General features: G+C 42.5%; 1 protein-coding gene across 1 annotated transcript in view; it reads right to left on the bottom strand.

The window, feature by feature from the left end:
* The window catches only part of CCBE1 (collagen and calcium binding EGF domains 1), a 511,157-nt gene that overhangs the window by 18,029 nt on the left and 469,495 nt on the right, over window positions 1-23,633 (bottom strand). The window contains exon 6 of the mRNA XM_075343280.1: window positions 16,333-16,436. Within this exon, the coding sequence (XP_075199395.1) occupies window positions 16,333-16,436 (104 nt within the window). The remainder of the gene's footprint in view (window positions 1-16,332; window positions 16,437-23,633) is intronic.

The following is a 23,633-nucleotide window of genomic DNA, read 5'->3' as shown; positions in this document are numbered from 1 at the left end:
AGCCACCATCTTTGAGAAACTACAGACTGCCTTTGAGACCCGTACCGAAGCTGAGCTGAGGATGCAGTTTTACCAATGTCGGCAACGGTCTGTGGACAGCATTCAGGACTATGCTTTACGTCTGCAAACCGCCCTCCGCACACTGAAGCGGGTGGACACCATCAATGAGGCAGACAGCAACAAAATGTTAGTAGAGCAATTTGTGCAGGGGATGAGGTCCTCTGAGGATCGCAAACAACTCCTGCTGTGGGCCCTAGAACACCCTGATGTGGACTTTGCTGTGTTAAAGGAACGGGCCATTAAAGCTCTGCAACCCCCAGCTTCGGAAGTCTTGGAACCAGCCCCGTGGCCAGTTGAGACGGCCCCCGTCGTGGTGGCCCCTGCCATACCAGCCTCTCCAGTACCTACAGCTCTAAGCAGCACGATCGAAGAACTGGCTGCCCAGGTCCGCCGCATGGATGGAGACCTCGCCAAGATTCTCGCCGCACTCCAACCTCTGACCAGATCCCAGCCTCCAACCAAGATACAGCTCGCCGACAGCCCTGAGGATGTTCCCTGGATGAAGCGGAGAAGTGCTAACAACTCGTGGAACAGACCTCCAACCTGCTACAGGTGCAGCAAGCCTGGCCATTACTTCCGACAGTGCCCGTTAAACGAGCAACCCCTGGGGCCACGGGCCAATCCTCAGGAGTAGAACCCCGTGGCCCCCCAGACTGGCGGGATCGGTATATCGGGGCCCGGCCCATCATCCCCGTGGCTGTGGACGGCATACCGGTGATGGCTCTCTTGGACACTGGATCACAGGTAACCACCATACCATACACATTGTACCAACGGTATTGGGGAACAGACGAGCTGGCTCCCCCAGATACTAGTATAACAATGATTGCTGCTGATGGACTTCCACTGACCCAAGTGGGGTATAAACAAGTGGCCATGACAGTGGGGCGAGCTGAACTGCAACACCAGGGTATGATTGTGATCATGAATGAACCCAGTGATCATAACCCGAAGATAGTGCTGGTAACCAATGTGATGGAGCACTGTATGAGTGATGTGTTGGCCCTACTGCAGCAGCTGGCCGCCACGGCGGCGGGGAGCCAACAAAGAGCTGTGCAGCGTGAGATCCGAGCCTTGATGTACCGCCAGCATGTAAACTCGACGGGAGGGGAGATTGGTGGAGTGAGAGTGATGGATGTTACCCCGTTGACTGTGCCCCCTAGGAGTGAGATGATGATTTGGTGTAGGGCAGCAGTAGGGCCTCAGGGGCGTGACTACCCTGCCATGATAGAGCCCATGCCCTCCAAACACTGGCCCACGGTAATGGCCGCCCGAGGGGTGGTAGATGTAAAGAAGGGGAGAGTGCCCGTGAGGGTGCTGAACTGTGGGGATGAAGAAGTCAGGCTTCCCCGGTATGCTACACTTGCCAAGTTGCTCACCCTAGATCCCCACACCATCCATGAAGCAGCTCCTCCAGTTTCACTACCTACTGCCAGCACTCACCCGCCCCAAGGGGAGTCGGAGGAGTGGCACCAACAGCTACACGTGGGCACTGACGATACCCCTACACATCACAAAGAAGGGGTATACAGGGTGGTACGGGAGCACGAGCAAGTTTTTAGCAAACATCCCCTAGACTTTGGGCAGATTAAAGGGGTCCAACACCATATCCCTACCGGTGAACATCCCCCTATCAAAGAGAGGTACAGGCCCATTCCCCCTGCACACTACCAGTGCGCCAAGGACATGTTGAGGAATATGAGGGAGGCAGGGGTTATCAGGGACAGCTGTAGTCCCTGGGACGCCCCGTTGGTGCTGGTTAAGAAGAAAGACGGCACCATGTGGATGTGCGTGGATTACCGGAAGATTAACCAGATAACACATAAGGATGCCTACCCTCTGCCCCGTATCGAGGAGTCCTTGTCCGCGCTGAGAACCGCCAACTACTTCTCCACCCTTGACCTCACCAGTGGGTACTGGCAGGTGGCCGTGGCACCCGAAGACCGAGAGAAAACTGCCTTTACCACCCCTATGGGACTCTGTGAATTCAACAGTATGCCGTTCGGGCTGTGCAATGCCCCGGGTACCTTCCAACGGCTGATGGAGTGCTGTTTGGGGCACCTGAATTTTGAGACCGTCCTGTTGTCTCTGGATGATGTAATTGTGTATTCACAGACATATGAAGCCCATCTGGAACACCTAGCCGAGGTGTTCGCGTCCCTTGCCAAGTACGGGATGAAGTTGAAGCCCTCCAAGTGTCAGCTGCTGAAACCCAGAGTGCAGTATCTGGGGCATGTGGTGGGAGCAGAAGGTGTCGCCCCCGACCCCGAGAAGGTCACTGCCATCCAACACTGGCCGAGGCCAACCACAGTGAGGGAAGTAAGGCAGTTTCTGGGTCTGGTAGGGTACTACCGTCGCTTCATCAAGGGATACACGAAGATGGCTGCCCCCATGCAAGACCTCCTCATGGGACAGACCAAAGGTGGTAGACCCCTCGGAGCCCCACTGGTGTGGGAAGAGAGGCATGAGGAATCCTTCCATCAGCTGAAAGCGGCCTTGACCGGGGGGGAGATCCTAGCGTATCCTGATTACAGCCACCCGTTCATCCTCTACACCGATGCCAGCAATGTGGGCTTGGGGGCAGTCTTGTCCCAGGTCCAGGATGGGAAGGAAAAAGTGATTGCCTATGCTAGCCGAAAGCTCCGACCGACTGAAAGGAACCCTGAAAATTACAGCTCTTTCAAACTGGAGCTCCTGGCGCTGGTGTGGGCTATCACCGAGTGGTTCCGCCATTACTTGGCCGCAGCAAAATTCACCGCTTTCACGGATAACAATCCGCTGAGCCATCTGGACACGGCCAAGTTGGGTGCGTTGGAACAGCGGTGGGTGGCCAGGCTAGCCAACTACGACTTCACAATTAAATACAGGGCCGGTCGTGCCAACGTTAATGCTGATGCACTCTCTCGGATGCCCCACTTGTCAGGAGAAGGGTGCGAGGATGACGACCTCGAAGAGATCGAGTTGCCTGCATTTCACCAGCCACCAACTGAGAAGGTACACGTCCACCAACAACGGGTGAACCTGGATCCACTGCCCAGCCAGGAGTGGCAGGAAGCTCAAAACCAGGCGCCCGCTGTCCGCCTAGTCAAGACTCTGGTGGAGCAAGGCGCTGCTGGAATAGACCCTGCCGCCCCAGCTGAAGCCCAACGCCTGTGGAAAGAACGGATCCGGCTGTATCTACACCAAGGGAAGTTGTATCGTGAGCTGATTAACCCAAAGACTCATGAGAAAACCCGCCAGTTGGTGATTCCCCAAGCTAATGTGTCCACCATTCTACAAGCGTACCATGATGGTGCCGGACACTTTGGATGGAAGAAATTGGAAATGCTGTTGAGGGAGCGGTTCTATTGGAGTGGGATGCGGGAGTCTGTGGAGGCCTGGTGCCGAGAGTGTGGCCCGTGTACGCTGAGAAGGAAGGACGAGGCCAGCCAGAAGGCACCCCTGCACTCGATCATTATACATCAACCGCTGGAGCTGGTCGCCCTGGACCATGTGAAGCTCACCCCCAGCCGAAGTGGGTACACTTACGCTCTCACCATAGTGGATCATTATTCAAGGTTCATGGTGGTTGTCCCGGTCAAAGACCTAACCGGCCATACCGCCGCTAGAGCGTTCCAAGCTTACTTCTGTCGACCACATGGATACCCTGAGAAGGTGCTCACTGACCAAGGCCCAGCCTTTGAAGCGGAGGTGTTCCATGAGTTCTGTCAGCTGTACGGCTGCAAGAAGATCCGGACCACGCCTTACCATGCCCAAACCAACGGTATGTGTGAGAAGATGAACCATTTGGTCCTTGGCCTCCTCAAGACGTTGCCGCTAGAAGAGCGGAACCTGTGGCCGGAGAAGCTGCCTGACTTGGTCGATATGTACAACAATATCCCGTCCAGCTCAACCAAGTGCACCCCAGCATATCTGATGAGGGCTCGCCCCGGCCAACTGCTGGTGGACCTGGAAATGGGACTGGAAGCCCCAGAAACACTCCCCTCGATGGCTGAATGGGACACCCGGCGGAGGGTTCAGTACCGACAGATTCAGGAATATGTGGAGAAGAACTTAAGTCGGAGTCGGGAACAACAGGAGCGGCGCTTCAACCAGAAGGTGTCTGCTGGCCCTTTCCAGCCTGGAGATGTAGTGCTGAAGCGGAAGAGGAGAACCCACAAGCTGGATGATCAATGGAAACAAACCCCATACGTCATACAGCCCACAGGATGGGAAGATGGGAAGGCCTACCAGATCAGTCGTGACCAAGGGGGCACTTTGGCCACGGTTTCCCGGGACCATCTGAAAAGGTGCCCACCAGCATTGAGGGCAACGGCTGAAGTACCGGTTCCTCCACCAGCAGAGAAGGCAAAAGAGGTAATCCACACCGTGATGGGTGACTTCCCAGCGGACTGGCCTACACAGAACGGCGCGGTGATTCTTCCAGTGATACTATTCCCACAACCCGTGGATGAAGAAATGATGGAGGTGGTCAACCGTGAGCCAGAGCCAGTGCCAGTGCCCAGGGATGAACCTGTGCCCAGCTGCCCTATGCCTCCGCCTGCCCCACACGATAACAGGGAAGAGAGACTGATTGTTCCCTCTCCCCCGCTGCCTGTCACCACTGACACTGGACCCCGGAGGTCCACTCGCCCCAACCTAGGTAGACCCCCACTTAGGTATAGGGAAACTACTATTTAGAGGGGGGGTGAACATGTGTGTTAAAAGTGTTGAAAGTTTTTGAAAATGATAAGAGAAATGAAACCGTGAAAAGTCATCTAAATTAACCTGCTGATTGAACTGGTTGTTGCCGGCACCGTTGTCCCCGTGGGGACCGTTTAAAGTTGCGTAAGGGACTCCTTACGGACAAGCCCGTGAACTTGCAGGGCAACCACAAACTTGTGGAATGTAAATAAAAATGTTTTGTTGCAGCTTACCGTTACCGCCTCCGGAGAGGCAGATTGGAGGGAGGGCCCGCAGTGGAGCAGGCTGGGGCCCAGCCACCACCGGAACCGGTGGCTACCCTCTGGGGGTTCCAGGCGCTCCCTATGGACGTGGGTCCCCTGGAAAGGAACAGATCCCGCTCGGGTAACTTGGTGCAGGACTGGGGTCAAGGGGTGCTGCCTGTTTTCTTAGGGGCAGCATCAGGGCCAGGTTACTTGGGTGGGTGAGAGCGGAAGCCGTAACCGTTTAAAACCGTTTGCAACATTTAAGAAAAGTGCCTCCCGTTGTGGGATGATGTTATTTAACTTGTATTGTGTTTTCTTATCTTTTTCAGAAAAATAAAACCGGTGTTGGACGGGCAGCCCGCGGACAGTCTGCATTTTGCTAAGGGGGAATGTGACGCCCTGGGCAAGCCAGGGGTCACAGGTAATGACATCACCACACCCTACACCCTGGTTAGGTACACCTAAGCTAGACCTGAAATCCTTGTTGCCTTCCTCCAGGGGCTGATGTCCACACCAGGGGGTGGAGCCAGGCGGTTGGTCTCCACCCACCAAGGAGTTCACAGTCCTGGAGGAGGGAAAACACAGGCAGTTAGAGTTTGGAGGAGGAAGTGAGAGGAGATTAGGTTTGGAGTTTGAAGAAGAAGGAGGGAAAGTAGAGAAGAGAAAAGTGACAGTTTGAAAGCCTGAAGTTGGTCCGGGTGTGTGCCCCGGACTGAGACAGCAAGGTTAGCAGGCGGCGGTGACCGTCTGCAGTGGAGGCTGATCGGAGTTGCCGTGAGGACCGTGGACGGGTGGTGGCCCAGCGGTACCGGACCGGTACACAAGAAGAAGCCAGCACCATTGGCAGGCGCCTTTCGGATCCCGGCAAGGCTAGGAGTCGCCGTGAATTTGCCAAATCTGTCAGTGAAGGGGACCTCCGGGTCTACAAACAACTAAGTCCCGATTGAAGGCAACAGTCCAACCATATGAGAGAGACACCGCCACCGCCAAGGCACCAGTTTCTCAGGGCCAGCGCCTGCGGGCAAAGAGGGGTTCCTCCGGCCCATATCCAAGTCGGGGAGCGGGTAACCGGTGGGAACCCATCGCTACCAACATTGAACATAGGTGCAGGGAAAAGAGACAGTCACCGTTAACTACCGGGGAAAAGCAACAGCAGCCGTCCGTGGGAACCGTCCTTCCAGCCGTGTGTTTTACCGAGAACTGTGTCACCGTCTCAGGCTGAGTGAGTACCACCGTGCCGTGAGGCACAGCGCTGCCCCCGCGACCCTGCACCTCACCAGGCCCCGCACCGGGCCTGCCATCCACCCCTACCCCATCACCGGGCCCCGGGACAACCAACCCCCTACCCACGGAGGGGAGAGATAACAACAAAGCTGCTCCCTGTCACCGCTCCCGGGATCCCCGTCCAGAGCAGCGGTGGTGTCACCAAAATCACCACAACCGTGGGTGGCGTCACGGACAATAAATCCCCAAAACCAAATCCCTTTTCACTCACGGGCGAGGAGCGCCGCTCGAGTCCCCGGGATCCGGCACATCGCTCGAGCCACCGAGCAGCAGAGGCCGCAGCAGCAGCCGGACCCGAGCAGAGGGAGAGCGCAGCGTCCCCTCCTCCGCCCGCGACAGTAGGAAAAGAGACCCTGATTTCAACAATGTATCACTTACTTACTAAATGCAGCAGTTGTGACACAATCAGAGTTTTTAGAAATAACATGTAGCACAGCTCAGAAAGCTAACCTAACCCACATCACAGCTCTCTGTGTTTTTTGTATATTGACAGTGAGCTGCTTCAGTGCTGGGTGCGGGATCAGACTGGGTCTCACGTCGGCATCTAGTCTGGTCAGTGATAATCCCTTGCTGATAAAACACTCATTGTATTCAAGCAACAGCACACAGCCTAATAAGGGACACCTCATTGAAATCGGTGTCTCAGCTCCTACATCACACTCTTCTCAGAATACATAGCAAAAACCTGCTGACAGATTCCCTTTAAGAGATCTACTTTGTAAATGTATGCTGTTTGCATTGTGAAATCTTTTTGACAGATCTGCTTTAGAGGGAATCGGTCAGAAGGTTTTTGCTATGTAATCTGAAGACTGAATACGGTAAGTGTTAACACACAGATTTCAGAGATGAGTCTTTACCTGCAATGTTTGTTTTAGCTTCATAAGACTATCATTGCCAGAGTAGGTCATTTAGAGGTCACCTACACCAGCACCTCCTGTAAGTAGCAGTTGACTGTAAATAGACTTTGTATACAGAGAGCCTGATGTGGGCGGGGGCAGCTTTCTCAGCTCTGCTGCATTGCTAAATCTAAAAACTCTGATTGTGCCAGAACTGCTGCACCCAGTATATTAAGTAATACATCGTTGGATTCAGGATCTCTTTGCCTACATCATACTGCTCTCAGATGAGGTAGAAAAACTGCTGACAGATACCCTTTAAATTTCCACATGGACAGAGCTTTTCTGTCACAGGTTGGGCTTCCTTTGGATCTTAAAATCCCCAGCGTGCCCTAATTTCCCTGTGGATTCCTTTTTCCAAATGTACTGTACTGTAAAATGCCACAGATTGACACTGAGTGTAAGCCAGCGAGCACGGGAGCGCAGCTCCGGCCATATGAATGAATACAAATATGTAGCGCCTAAGAGTTTTCATGTTCTTATAGTGTGCTCGGTTCTTATTAAGGTTCACATTCCAGTCCCTTTTATATTACCTATGCCATATGTGATATGTTAAAGAAGAAAGGCCACCGGGGTTTCTCAGAATTTGGTATTTTTATTTTGACTTAATTAACTCTTTGATGTAGGGCGAACATACAGACAATGTAATTACTGTGTATAACGTTAACAAGCACAAGAATTCCCTAAAGTAGCTGCTGTCAAAACGACCCTGAGCTCGGGGAATGTGTTACCCCACAAATAAGAGGTATTATTACATCAGGGAAACACCAACAGTGGTTAAGATTCTCATGTTTGGATCACTATAACTGTTATAAAGGACTGCTATCATCATTTTTAAAGACAAGAATATAACTACTATAATACTGCTCCTATGTACAAGAATATAACTACTATAATACTGCTCCTATGTACAAGAATATAACTACTATAATACTGCTCCTATGTACAAGAATATAACTACTATAATACTGCTCCTATGTACAAGAATATAACTACTATAATACTGCTCCTATGTACAAGAATATAACTACTATAATACTGCCCCTATGTACAAGAATATAACTACTATAATACTGCTCCTATGTACAACAATATAACAGCTATAATACCGCTTCTATGTACAAGAATATAACTACTATAATACTGCCCCTATGTACAAGAATATAACTACTATAATATTGACCCTATGTACAAGAATATAACTACTATAATACTGCCCCTATGTACAAGAATATAACTACTATAATACTGCCCCTATGTACAAGATAATTACTACTATAATACTGCCTCCTATGTACAAGAATATAACTACTATAATACTGACCCTATGTACAAGAATATAACTACTATAATACTGCCCCTATGTACAAGAATATAACTACTATAATACTGCCCCTATGTACAAGAATATAACTACTATAATACTGCCCCATGTATAAGAATATAACTACTATAATACTGCCCCTATGTACAAGAATTTAACTACTATAATACTGCCCCCTATGTACAAGAATATAACTACTATAATACTGCTCCTATGTACAAGAATATAACTACTATAATACTGCCTCCTATGTACAATAATATAACTACTATAATACTACTCCTATGTACAAGAATATAACTACTATAATACTGCTCCTATGTACAAGAATATAACTACTATAATACTGCCCCCTATGTACAAGAATATAATTACTATAATACTGTCCCTATGTACAAGAATATAATTACTATAATACTGCTCCTATGTACAAGAATATAACTACTAGAATACTGCCCCTATGTACAAGAATATAACTACTATTATACTGCTCTTATGTACAAGATTATAACTACTATAATACTGCCCTATGTACAATAATATAACTACTATAATACTGCCCCTATGTACAAGAATATAATTATTATAATACTATCCCTATGTACAAGAATATAATTACTATAATACTGCTCTTATGTACAAGATTATAACTACTATAATACTGACCCTATGTACAAGAATATAACTACTATAATACTGCCTCCTATGTACAAGAATATAACTACTATACTAATGCCTCTATGTACAAAAATATAACTACTATAATACTGTCTCCTATGTACAAGAATATAACTACTATAATACTGCCCCTATTTACAAGAATATAACTACTATAATACTACCCCTATGTACAAGAATATAACTACTATAATACTGCCCCTATGTACAAGAATATAACTACTATAATACTGCTCCTATGTACAAGAATATAACTACTATAATACTGCCCCTATGTACAAGAATATAATTATTATAATACTGCCCCTATGTACAAGAATATAACTACTATAATACTGCCCCATGTATAAGAATATAACAACTATAATACTGCCCCTTATGTATAAGAATATAACTACTATAATACTGCCCCCTATGTACAAGAATATAACTACTATAATACTACTCCTATGTACAATAATATAACTGCTATAATACTGCCCCTATGTACAAGAATATAACTACTATAATACTGCCCCTATGTACAATAATATAACTACTATAATACTGCTCCTATGTTCAAGAATATAACTACTATAATATTGCCCCTATGTACAAGAATATAACTACTTTAATACTGCCCCCTATGTACAAGAATATAACTACTATAATACTGCCTCCTATGTACAAGAATATAACTACTATAATACTGCCCCTATGTACAAGAATCTAACTACTATAATAATGCTCCTATGTACAAGAATATAATTATTATAATACTGCCCCTATGTACAAGAATATAACTACTATAATACTGCCCCATGTATAAGAATATAACAACTATAATACTGCCCCTTATGTATAAGAATATAACTACTATAATACTGCCCCCTATGTACAAGAATATAACTACTATAATACTACTCCTATGTACAATAATATAACTGCTATAATACTGCCCCTATGTACAAGAATATAACTACTATAATACTGCCCCTATGTACAAGAATATACCTACTATAATACTGCTCCCTATGTACAAGAATATAACTACTATAATACTGCCCCTATGTACAAGATTATAACTACTATAATACTGCTCCTATGTACAAGAATATAAATACTATAATACTGCCCCCTATGTACAAGAATATAAGTACTATAATACTGCTCCTATGTACAAGATTATAACTACTATAATACTGCTCCTATGTACAAGAATATAACTACTATAATACTGCCCCCTATGTACAAGAATATAACTACTATAATACTGCCTTATGTACAAGAATATAACTACTATAATACTGCCTCCTATGTACAATAATATAACTACTATAATACTGCCCCCTATGTACAAGAATATAACTACTATAATACTGCTCCCTATGTACAAGAATATAACTACTATAATACTGCCCCTATGTACAAGAATATAACTACTATAATACTGCCTCTATGTACAAGAATATAACTACTATAATACTGCTCCTATGTACAAGAATATAACTACTATAATACTGCCCCTATGTACAAGAATATAACTACTATAATACTGCTCCCTATGTACAAGAATATAACTAGTATAATACTGCTCCTATGTACAAGAATATAACTACTATAATACTGCCCCTATGTACAAGAATATAATTACTATAATACTGCCCCTATGTACAAGAATATACATACTATAATACTGCCCCTATGTACAAGAATATAATTACTATAATACTGCTCCTATGTACAAGAATATAACTACTATAATACTGCCCCTATGTACAAGAATATAACTACTATTATACTGCTCCTATGTACAAGATTATAACTACTATAATACTGTCCTATGTACAATAATATAACTACTATAATACTGCACCTATGTACAAGAATATAATTATTATAATACTATCCCTATGTACAAGAATATAAATACTATAATACTGCCCCTATGTACAAGAATATAATTACTATAATACTGCTCCTATGTACAAGATTATAACTACTATAATACTGACCCTATGTACAAGAATATAACTACTATAATACTGCTCCCTATGTACAAGATTATAACTACTATAATACTGCTCCTATGTACAAGAATATAACTACTATAATACTGCCCCCTATGTACAAGAATATAACTACTATAATACTACCCCCTATGTACAAGAATATAACTACTATAATACTGCCCCTATGTACAATAATATAACTACTATAATACTGCCACTATGTACAAGAATATAACTACTATAATACTGCTCCTATGTACCAGAATATAACTACTATAATACTACTCCTATGTACAAGAATATAACTACTATAATACTGCCCCCTATGTACAAGAATATAACTACTATAATACTGCTCCTATGTACAAGATTATAACTACTATAATACTGCCCCCTATGTACAAGAATATAACTACTATAATACTGCCCCTTATGTATAAGAATATAACTACTATAATACTGCTCCCTATGTACAAGAATATAACTACTATAATACTGCTCCTATGTACAAGAATATAACTACTATAATACTGCTCCTATGTACCAGAATATAACTACTATAATACTGCTCCTTATGTATAAGAATATAACTACTATAATACTGCTCCCTATGTACAAGAATATAACTACTATGATACTGCTCCTATGTACAAGAATATAACTACTATAATACTGCCCCCTATGTACAAGAATATAACTACTATAATACTGCTCCTATGTACAAGAATATAACTACTATAATACTGCCCCCTATGTACAAGAATATAACTACTATAATACTGCCCCTTATGTATAAGAATATAACTACTATAATACTGCTCCCTATGTACAAGAATATAACTACTATAATACTGCTCCTATGTACCAGAATATAACTACTATAATACTACTCCTATGTACAAGAATATAACTACTATAATACTGCCCCCTATGTACAAGAATATAACTACTATAATACTGCTCCTATGTACAAGATTATAACTACTATAATACTGCTCCTATGTACAAGAATATAACTACTATAATACTTCCCCCTATGTACAAGAATATAACTACTATAATACTGCTCCTATGTACAAGATTATAACTACTATAATACTGCTCCTATGTACAAGAATATAACTACTATAATACTGCCCCCTATGTACAAGAATATAACTACTATAATACTGCCCTATGTACAAGAATATAACTACTATAATACTGCCTCCTATGTACAATAATATAACTACTATAATACTGCACCTATGTACAAGAATATAACTACTATAATACTGCCCCTATGTACAAGAATATAATTACTATAATACTGCCCCTATGTACAAGAATATAATTACTATAATACTGCCCCTATGTACAAGAATATAAATACTATAGTACTGCTCCTATGTACAAGATTATAACTACTATAATACTGCCCCTATGTACAATAATATAACTACTATAATACTGCCCTATGTACAAGAATATAACTACTATAATACTGCCTCCTATGTACAATAATATAACTACTATAATACTGCCCTATGTACAAGAATATAACTACTATAATACTGCCTCCTATGTACAATAATATAACTACTATAATACTGCACCTATGCACAAGAATATAACTAGTATAATACTGCTCCTATGTACAAGAATATAACTACTATAATACTGCCCCTATGTACAAGAATATAATTACTATAATACTGCCCCTATGTACAAGAATATAATTACTATAGTACTGCTCCTATGTACAAGAATATAACTACTATAATACTGCCCCTATGTACAAGAATATAATTACTATAGTACTGCTCCTATGTACAAGAATATGACTACTATAATACTGCCCCTATGTACAAGAATATAACTACTATTATACTGCTCCTATGTACAAGATTATAACTACTATAATACTGCACCTATGTACAAGAATATAACTACTATAATACTGCCCCTATGTACAAGAATATAATTACTATAATACTGCTCCTATGTACAAGAATATAACTACTATTATACTGACCCTATGTACAAGAATATAACTACTATAATACTGCTCCTATGTACAAGAATATAACTACTATAATACTGCCCCTATGTACAAGAATAATACTACTATAATACTGCTCCCTATGTACCAGAATATAACTACTATAATACTGCCCCTATGTACAAGAATATAACTACTATAATACTTCCCCTATGTACAAGAATAATACTACTATAATACTGCTCCCTATGTACCAGAATATAACTACTATAATACTACTCCTATGTACAAGAATATAACTACTATAATACTGCCCCCTATGTACAAGAATATAACTACTATAATACTGCCCCCTATGTACAAGAATATAACTACTATAATACTGCCCCTATGTACAATAATATAACTACTATAATACTGCCCCCTATGTACAAGAATATAACTACTATAATACTGCTCCCTATGTACAAGAATATAACTACTATAATACTGCCCCTATGTACAAGAATATAACTACTATAATACTGCCCCTATGTACAAGAATATAACTACTATAATACTGCTCCTATGTACAAGAATATAACTACTATAATACTGCCCCTATGTACAAGAATATAACTACTATAATACTGCCCCTATGTACAAGATTATAACTACTATAATACTGCACCTATGTACAAGAATATAACTACTATAATACTGCCCCTATGTACAAGAATATAATTACTATAATACTGCTCCTATGTACAAGAATATAACTACTATTATACTGACCCTATGTACAAGAATATAACTACTATAATACTGCTCCTATGTACAAGAATATAACTACTATAATACTGCCCCTATGTACAAGAATAATACTACTATAATACTGCTCCCTATGTACCAGAATATAACTACTATAATACTGCCCCTATGTACAAGAATATAACTACTATAATACTTCCCCTATGTACAAGAATAATACTACTATAATACTGCTCCCTATGTACCAGAATATAACTACTATAATACTACTCCTATGTACAAGAATATAACTACTATAATATTGCCCCTATGTACAAGAATATAACTACTATAATACTGCCCCTATGTACAAGAATATAACTACTATAATACTGCCCCCATGTACAAGAATATAACTACTATAATACTGCCCCCTATGTACAAGAATATAACTACTATAATACTGCTCCCTATGTACAAGAATATAACTACTATAATACTGCCCCTATGTACAAGAATATAACTACTATAATACTGCCCCTATGTACAAGAATATAACTACTATAATACTGCTCCTATGTACAAGAATATAACTACTATAATACTGCCCCTATGTACAAGAATATAACTACTATAATACTGCTCCCTATGTACAAGAATATAACTAGTATAATATTGCCCCTATGTACAAGAATATAACTACTATAATACTGCCCCTATGTACAAGAATATAATTACTATAATACTGCCCCCATGTACAAGAATATAACTACTATAATACTGCCCCCTATGTACAAGAATATAACTACTATAATACTGCTCCCTATGTACAAGAATATAACTAATATAATACTGCCCCTATGTACAAGAATATAACTACTATAATACTGCCCCTATGTACAAGAATATAACTACTATAATACTGCTCCTATGTACAAGAATATAACTACTATAATACTGCCCCTATGTACAAGAATATAACTACTATAATACTGCTCCCTATGTACAAGAATATAACTAGTATAATACTGCTCCTATGTACAAGAATATAACTACTATAATACTGCCCCTATGTACAAGAATATAATTACTATAATACTGCCCCTATGTACAAGAATATACATACTATAATACTGCCCCTATGTACAAGAATATAATTACTATAATACTGCTCCTATGTACAAGAATATAACTACTATAATACTGCTCCTATGTACAAGACTATAACTACTATAATACTGCTCCCTATGTACAAGAATATAACTAGTATAATATTGCCCCTATGTACAAGAATATAACTACTATAATACTGCCCCTATGTACAAGAATATAACTACTATAATACTGCCCCCATGTACAAGAATATAACTACTATAATACTGCCCCCTATGTACAAGAATATAACTACTATAATACTGCTCCCTATGTACAAGAATATAACTAATATAATACTGCCCCTATGTACAAGAATATAACTACTATAATACTGCCCCTATGTACAAGAATATAACTACTATAATACTGCTCCTATGTACAAGAATATAACTACTATAATACTGCCCCTATGTACAAGAATATAACTACTATAATACTGCTCCCTATGTACAAGAATATAACTAGTATAATACTGCTCCTATGTACAAGAATATAACTACTATAATACTGCCCCTATGTACAAGAATATAATTACTATAATACTGCCCCTATGTACAAGAATATACATACTATAATACTGCCCCTATGTACAAGAATATAATTACTATAATACTGCTCCTATGTACAAGAATATAACTACTATAATACTGCCCCTATGTACAAGAATATAACTACTATTATACTGCTCCTATGTACAAGACTATAACTACTATAATACTGTCCTATGTACAAGAATATAACTACTATAATACTGCACCTATGTACAAGAATATAATTATTATAATACTATCCCTATGTACAAGATTATAAATACTATAATACTGCCCCTATGTACAAGAATATAATTACTATAATACTGCTCCTATGTACAAGATTATAACTACTATAATACTGACCCTATGTACAAGAATATAACTACTATAATACTGCCCCTATGTTCAAGAGTATAACTACTATAATACTGCCCCTATGTACAAGATTATAACTACTATAATACTGCTCCTATGTACAAGAATATAACTACTATAATACTGCCCCCTATGTACAAGAATATAACTACTATAATAGTGCTCCCTATGTACAAGAATATAACTACTATAATACTGCCTCCTATGTACAAGAATATAACTACTATAATACTGCCTCCTATGTACAAGAATATAACTACTATAATACTGCACCTATGTACAAGAATATAACTACTATAATAGTGCTCCCTATGTAGAAGAATATAACTACTATAATACTGCCTCCTATGTACAAGAATATAACTACTATAATACTGTGTATGGGGTTGATCTTGTACCTTCTGTTTTAGCTGTAAGACGGTCTGTTTTATTTGGTGGAATTCCTTACAAGTATCGGAGCAGATTCCTGGTTTCAGGACGTTGTTCGATTGTTCAAATTCTCCTGTAAGTAAAGTAAACTTTGTTAGATTGGAATAATATCATTACCTGCTCGCAGTGCGTGTGGGTCGTGCTGACAGATCCCTCGTATTTTCACATTTGGTTTTTAGATTGTATTTTGCATTGGGAAGGACTTGGTGGAATTATGTGGGAAATGACTGTTTTCAGAGGGATTCGTTTTCTGTAGCAGAGGACAGGTCTGATATTAGAACTACATAGTTACATAGTTACATAGTTACTTAGGTTGAAAAAAGACCTAGGTCCATCTAGTTCAACCTTCCTCCACTAGTTCTAGATTTAGTCACTAAGTCATTTATAACTTACAATGTTGTGTGTACTGAGGAAATCATCCAGCCCTTTTTTAAAAGCTGTTATAGTATCTGCCATTACTACCTCTTGTGGTCGGCATTCCACAGTCTGACCGCTCTAACTGTAAAGAACCCTTTCCTATTTAGGTTTCGGAATCGCTTTTCTTCCACTCGCAGTGAGTGCCCCCTGGTCCTTAGTACTGTCTTTGGAAGGAATAAGTCATGTGCCAGTCCTTTATATTGACCACACATGTATTTATACATATAAATGAGATCTCCTCTGAGACGTCTTTTTTCTAAGCTAAACATATCTAACTTTTTCAATCTGCCATCATATGGGAGGCCTCCATTCCTTGTAATAGTCTAGTTGCCCGCCTTTGAACTGACTAACTTCTGAATGTCCTTTTTAAAATGTGGAGCCCAAAACTGGATCCCGTATTCCAGATGTGGCCTTACAAGTGATTTATAGAGGGGTAACAATACGTTGGGATCACGGGATCTAATCTCTCTTTTTATCCACCCTAAAATCTTGTTTGCTTTAGCAGCTGCTGCTTGACATTGAGTGCTGCTGCTCAGCTTATTTGTAATGAGAATACCCAAGTCCTTCTCCTGTTCTGTAGTCCTGAGTTTACTTCCATTTAACGTATACTCAGCTATAGGATTACTCCGTCCTAGGTGCATTACTTTACATTTATCAACATTAAATCTCATTTGCCAAGTATCTGCCCATTCTGACATCTTATCCAGATCTTTTTGTAATATTGTACTATCCAGGTCAGTTTTTAATATCCTACATAGTTTGGTGTCATCGGCAAAGACTGACACTGTACTATCAATCCCATCCACAAGGTCATTAATAAAGAGAGTAAAAAGAATCGGTCCAAGCACAGATCCCTGCGGCACCCCACTGCTGACTATAGCCCATTTAGAGAATGTTCCATTTATGACTACTCTTTGCTTCCTATCTTTTAGCCAATTCCTTACCCAGTTGCATATTGTGTCCCCTAGTCCTTGCTTCTGGAGCTTTAGTATAAGGCTATTATGTGGTACAGTATCAAATGCCTTTGCAAAGTCCAAATAAATCACATCAGCTGCATTACCAATATCCAGGTTTGAACTTACCCCCTCATAGAACCCCAACAGGTTGGTTAGACACGACTTATCTTTCATGAATCCATGCTGTTTGTCAGTTATCATATTATTTTCTGCAATATATTTTTGCATGTCATCCCTTAAAATGCCCTCAAAAACTTTGCATACTACTGATGTCAGGCTTACTGGACGGTAGTTGCCTGGATCTACCCTCTTACCTTTCTTAAATATCGGTACCACATCAGCAATCCTCCAATCCTGAGGCACCAACCCTGTTACAAGTGAGTCTAAAAAGAGGAGATACAGCGGTCTGTCGATTACGGAGCTCAATTCCCTCAATATTCGTGGATGAATGCCATCTGGCCCTGGGGATTTGTCAATGTTTAATTTACTCAGACGTAGGCGTACTTCATCTTGTGTTAAATTAATTATATCGGGTGGTGAACTTTGATTTTTCACTTGTTGAATGATCCCTGGTACAGTCAGTTCCTTGGTGAATACAGATGAGAAATGCCTATTTAATATCTCAGTCTTTTGTTTGTCCTCTATAACTAACTTGTTATTATATTTTAAGGGGCCAATACTATCCTTTGTTTTCCTTTTGGCATTAATGTATTTATAAAAGATTTTGGGATTTATTTTAATGTCATTGGCGATTTTTGTTTCAGTAGCTAGTTTTGCTTGTTTGATTTCTTTTTTACATTTCCTATTGATATCTTTATACTCCTGCAATGCTATTTCTGTATTCTCAGCCTTTAAGATTTTAAATGCCCTTTGTTTTTGTTTTATTATACTTTGTACAGTCTTATTTATCCATAGTGGTTTCTTTTTATTCCTGGACATTTTATTACCACTGGGTATAAGTTTTTTACAGGACTCTAGTAGTATATCCTTAAACTTACCCCATTTATGTTCGGTATCCCCAGTTACCATGACTTTGTCCCAATCTACACATTTAAGCTCTTCCCTTAATTTGTTGAAATCAGCTTTTCTAAAATTCCAGGTTTTAGCATTTCCCCTTTGAAATGTTCTATTGAATATTATGTTGAAGCTTACCATATTATGATCGCTGGTGCCCAAGTGCTCCCGGACCTGTAGATCTGAAATTGTATCCGGTCTATTTGACAGGACCAGATCTAGCAAATTATCTCCCCTGGTCGGTTCACCTACCATCTGAGAGAGGAAATGGTCTTGAATGGTAGATAACAATTTACAGCTTTTACCACAACCAGAAGTTTCTATGTCCCACTGTATGTCTGGATAGTTGAAATCCCCCATAATAAGAACCCGATTATTATTATTAGCTACACTGAATAAAATTATGAGCAGAACACTTTTGGTTTTTGCTCTCATTTTTCATGAGCTGAACTCAAAGACTTTTTCTATGTCCGCAAAAGGCCCTTTACTCTCAAATACTGTTGACAAATTTGTCTGAATCTCTGTTATTTAACATTTCTCCTTTGCCGAGATAATCCATCCACTTTACATGTTTAGCATATCAAGGTGATGATTAGACAGCATGATTATTGCACAGGTGTGCCTAAGGCTGGCCAACATGATTATTGTACAGGTGCGCCTTAGGCTGGGCAGCATGATTATTGCACAGGTGTGCCTTAGGCTGGACAGCATTATTAGTGGGGCCTTTATGGCAGTGGTCCGGCGGAAGCCTCTCCTCAGTGCAAGACATATGAAAGCCCGCATACAGCTTGCAAAAAAACACATAACTGACTCCCATACTATAAGAAATAAGATTCTCTGGTCTGATGAGATGAAAATAAAACTTTTTGGTGATAATTCAAAGCGGTATGTGTGGAGAAAACCAGGCACTGCTCATCACCTGCCCAATACCATCCCTACAATGAAACATGGTGGTGGCAGCATCATGCTATGGGGGTGTTTTTCAGCTGCAGGGACAGGACGACTGGTTGCAATTGAAGGAAAAATGAATGCGGCCAAGTACAGAGATATGTATATATATATATATATATATATATATATATATGTATATGAGTGCTCTGGACCTCAGACTTGGCCGAAGGTTCACCTTCCAACAAGACAATGACCCTAAGCACACAGCTAAAATAACAAAGGAGTGGCTTCAGAACAACTCTTTGACCATTCTTGACCGCCCCAGCCAGAGCCCTGACCTAAAACCAATTGAGCATCTCTGGAGAAACCTGAAAATGGCGTCCACCAACGTTCGCCATCCAACCTGATGGAACTGGAGAGGATCTGCAAGGAAGAATGGCCGAGGATCCCCAAATCCAGAGGTGAAAAACTTGTTGCATCATTCCCAAGAAGACTCATGGCTGTACTAGCTTAAAAGGGAGGGGGCTTCTACTCAATACTGAGCAAAGGGGCTGAATACTTACAACCATGTGATATTTCAGTTGTTCTTGTTTAATAAATTTGCAAACATTTGTACATTTGGTTTTTTTCTGTCAAAATGGGGGATGGGGAGCAGAGTGCACATTAGTGAGAAAAAAATGAACTTTTTTTGAATTTTCCAAATGGCTGCAATGAAATGTAGCACCTCCGAGACTGGTTGCTACAGGGTATAGCATTATATCCTTCCCAGGCAGGGTGAGGTTGGCCCGGTAAGTTTACACACATCTCACACCAACATACAGCAAGGAGAAGCAATCTCTAGGAAAGGGTTAGCAATGTTTCTACACATACAGTTCCTGGCAGACCAGGTGGCCACCACAAATTAGAAGCAAGAGTGGTTGCCATAGTAACTTGCAAAGGTGGGGGCATGGGCAGCTAGGAGTAGAAAACAAAGCAGTTTCACTTTTCGTGAGGAGAACAGCGTGGACACGAGACAGAGCAGACGCACGGTGTGTAGCTCCCCGAGGGAGGGCTGCCAGTAGTGATGGGCAGTCCGGCTCTTTTTGGTGATCCGGTTCCTATGGCTCCGTTCACCAAAAAGAGCCGGATCTTTCAGATCTTTCTCGGCTCCTTATTAAATATGTGTTCACCCCAAGTGAGCACATATTTAAGATTATAGTAACGCCGCAAAAACCTCGCCCATCCACTGCTAAACCCCGCCCACTTACAAGTGACCAATTAGATTGTTGAGTAGGCGGAGTTTAGCCACGGGTGGGTGTGGTTTCAGCGGCGAAAAGAGCCGTTTAGATATTTTAGTGGCTCTCATTGGTGATCCGGCTCCTGTCGGTCACAGCAGGGAGCCGGATCTTTGTGTCGGATGGTTTGCGACCGACACATCACTAGCTGCCAGGCCCCTCGGCCTCGGCAAAACAGCTGTCTGGATGTAATACCATAGAGACAGCACAACTAAGTTGGGGCCAGTAACACCTAGAGAGACGGGACCCGGCACCTGTAATCGTGGACTAAAAGAGTAGTCGACAGAGCACGGGACTGAGCACAAGAGAGGTACAGAGCCCCAATTCAGGCGGCCGCGGCGCGGCAGCAGAGTGGGAGCCTGGGAGACGGGACAGAGGTCCGACCCACGAGATGGCCGTATGGGCCAGGACCGGTGGAGAGTACAGAGTTGTGCATGGAGGAGAAGGGCCACAGATTACCAAACCGGATCCAGCCTCTGACCTGCCCGGGTTCGACCGGAGTCTCTGATGGCGAGGACCAGCACCCGGGGTGCGATACCACCTGAACCAGTAAATAAAGTCACTGGAACCCGCACCTGGTGACTGAGTAACTGCCACTGCCCTGCACTCCGGTGCTCCCGTGGACTGCCGCCCCCGTTCTTACCAACCTCCCGGGATTCCCCGCTCCGCCCGTGGGGAACAACACTATTCTGGCTGCACCTAACAACACCTGCCCTGGAGAGAGACTGTGCAGCGGCGGCTAATTCATGGCCGCATACCACGGGTGGCGCTGCGAAGCATCCCCATTCCCCATCCAGTACTGCCCCTGGGAGAGGACTAGTCACAGGAAGGGTCGGCGGCGGAGGAGGCCGAGACCCCAGTCACCGCTGCAACCAGTGACATGCTTCCCAGGGGCCCGTCACCCTCCTTCCATCCCCATCAGTACTGGACACTTGTTTGTTTTTCATGGAGCCAACGATGTCATGTAACTGGGTCAGGCCAGTCACAGCTACCCCATGGAACCACTGGCCCGGTGACGAGTACTCTAAGGCTCCATGGTATGCTACAGAAACAAAGAGTAAAAAATTTAAAGGGGTCTGAATAATTTCCGTACCCACTGTATATAGAGAAGATGGGGACAGAGAGGTTTGGTACATAGAAGAGCGGTAGATGGAGAGGTTTGGTATATAGAAGAGCGGTAGATGGAGAGGTTTGGTATATAGAAGAGCGGTAGATGGAGAGGTTTGGTATATAGAAGAGCAGGGGATGGAGAAATGCGGGGGACGGAGAGGTCTGGTATATAGAAGGATGGGGGATAGAGAGGTCTGGTGTATGGAAGAGCGGAGGATGGAAGGGACTGGTATGAAGAAAAGCGGGGGAGGGAGAGGTCTGGTACATAGGAGAGTGGGGGATGAAGACATCTGGTATATAGAGGAGTGGGGGACAGAGAAGATCTAGAATACAGAAGAGTGGGGGACGGAAAGGTCTGGTATATAGAAGAGCAGGGGATGGAAAGGTCTGGTATATAGAAGAGGGGGGACGGAGAGGTCTGGTATATAGAAGAGCGGGAGATGAAGAGGTCTTGTATATAGAAGAGGGGGGGACGGAGAGGTCTGGTATATAGAAGAGCGGGAGATGAAGAAGTCTAGTATATAGAAGAGGGGGGACGGAGAGGTCTGGTATATAGAAGAGCGGGGGATGGAGAGGTCTGGTATATAGAAGAGCGGGGGATGGAGAGGTCTGGTATATAGAAGAGCAGGGGACGGAGAGGTCTGGTATATAGAAGAGCAGGGGATGGAGAGGTCTGGCATATAGAAGAGCAGGGGATGGAGAGGACTGGTATATAGAAGAGCGGGGGATGGAGAGGTCTGGTATATAGAAGAGCAGGGGATGGAGAGGTCTGGTATATAGAAGAGCAGGGGATGGAGAGGTCTGGTATATAGAAGAGCAGGGGATGGAGAGGTCTGGTATATAGAAGAGCAGGGGATGGGGAGGTCTGGTATATAGAAGAGCAGGGGATGGGGAGGTCTGGTATATAGAAGAGCAGGGGATGGAGAGGTCTGGTATATAGAAGAGCGGGGGATGGAGAGGTCTGGTATATAGAAGAGCAGGGGATGGAGAGGTCTGGTATATAGAAGAGCAGGGGATGGAGAGGTCTGGTATATAGAAGAGCAGGGGATGGGGAGGTCTGGTATATAGAAGAGCAGGGGATGGGGAGGTCTGGTATATAGAAGAGCAGGGGATGGAGAGGTCTGGTATATAGAAGAGCGGGGGATGGAGAGGTCTGGTATATAGAAGAGCAGGGGATGGAGAGGTCTGGTATATAGAAGAGCAGGGGATGGAGAGGTCTGGTATATAGAAGAGTGGGGGACAGAGAGGTCTGGTATATAGAATAGTGGGTGATGGAGAAAGACGGGGGATGGAGAGGTCTGGTAAGTAGCATAGTTGGGATTGGTCTGAACGATGACCATTTTTCTTTGTTTTTTTCAGCTGTTGATGTTTTAATAATTGTTATAGTTTAGTTCTTTGTATCTTCAGAGCTGCAGCCAGTGCAAGAGGACCTCAGCACAAAACCCAAAGCCTTCTGATTAATTTCCATCGCGTCTATTCTGCATTGTACTGTATATATAAGCTTATACTATACTGTATACAATACTATATATAATACTGTATATTATACTGTATATATAAGCTTTCACATAAATAACATCCCTGTGACACTTTCCCCCGGTGCAGTAC

Source organism: Anomaloglossus baeobatrachus, chromosome 1, assembly GCF_048569485.1.
Source record: "Anomaloglossus baeobatrachus isolate aAnoBae1 chromosome 1, aAnoBae1.hap1, whole genome shotgun sequence".
In the NCBI taxonomy this organism is placed as follows: Eukaryota; Metazoa; Chordata; class Amphibia; order Anura; family Aromobatidae; genus Anomaloglossus; species Anomaloglossus baeobatrachus.
This window is presented reverse-complemented; position numbering and strand designations above follow the sequence as displayed.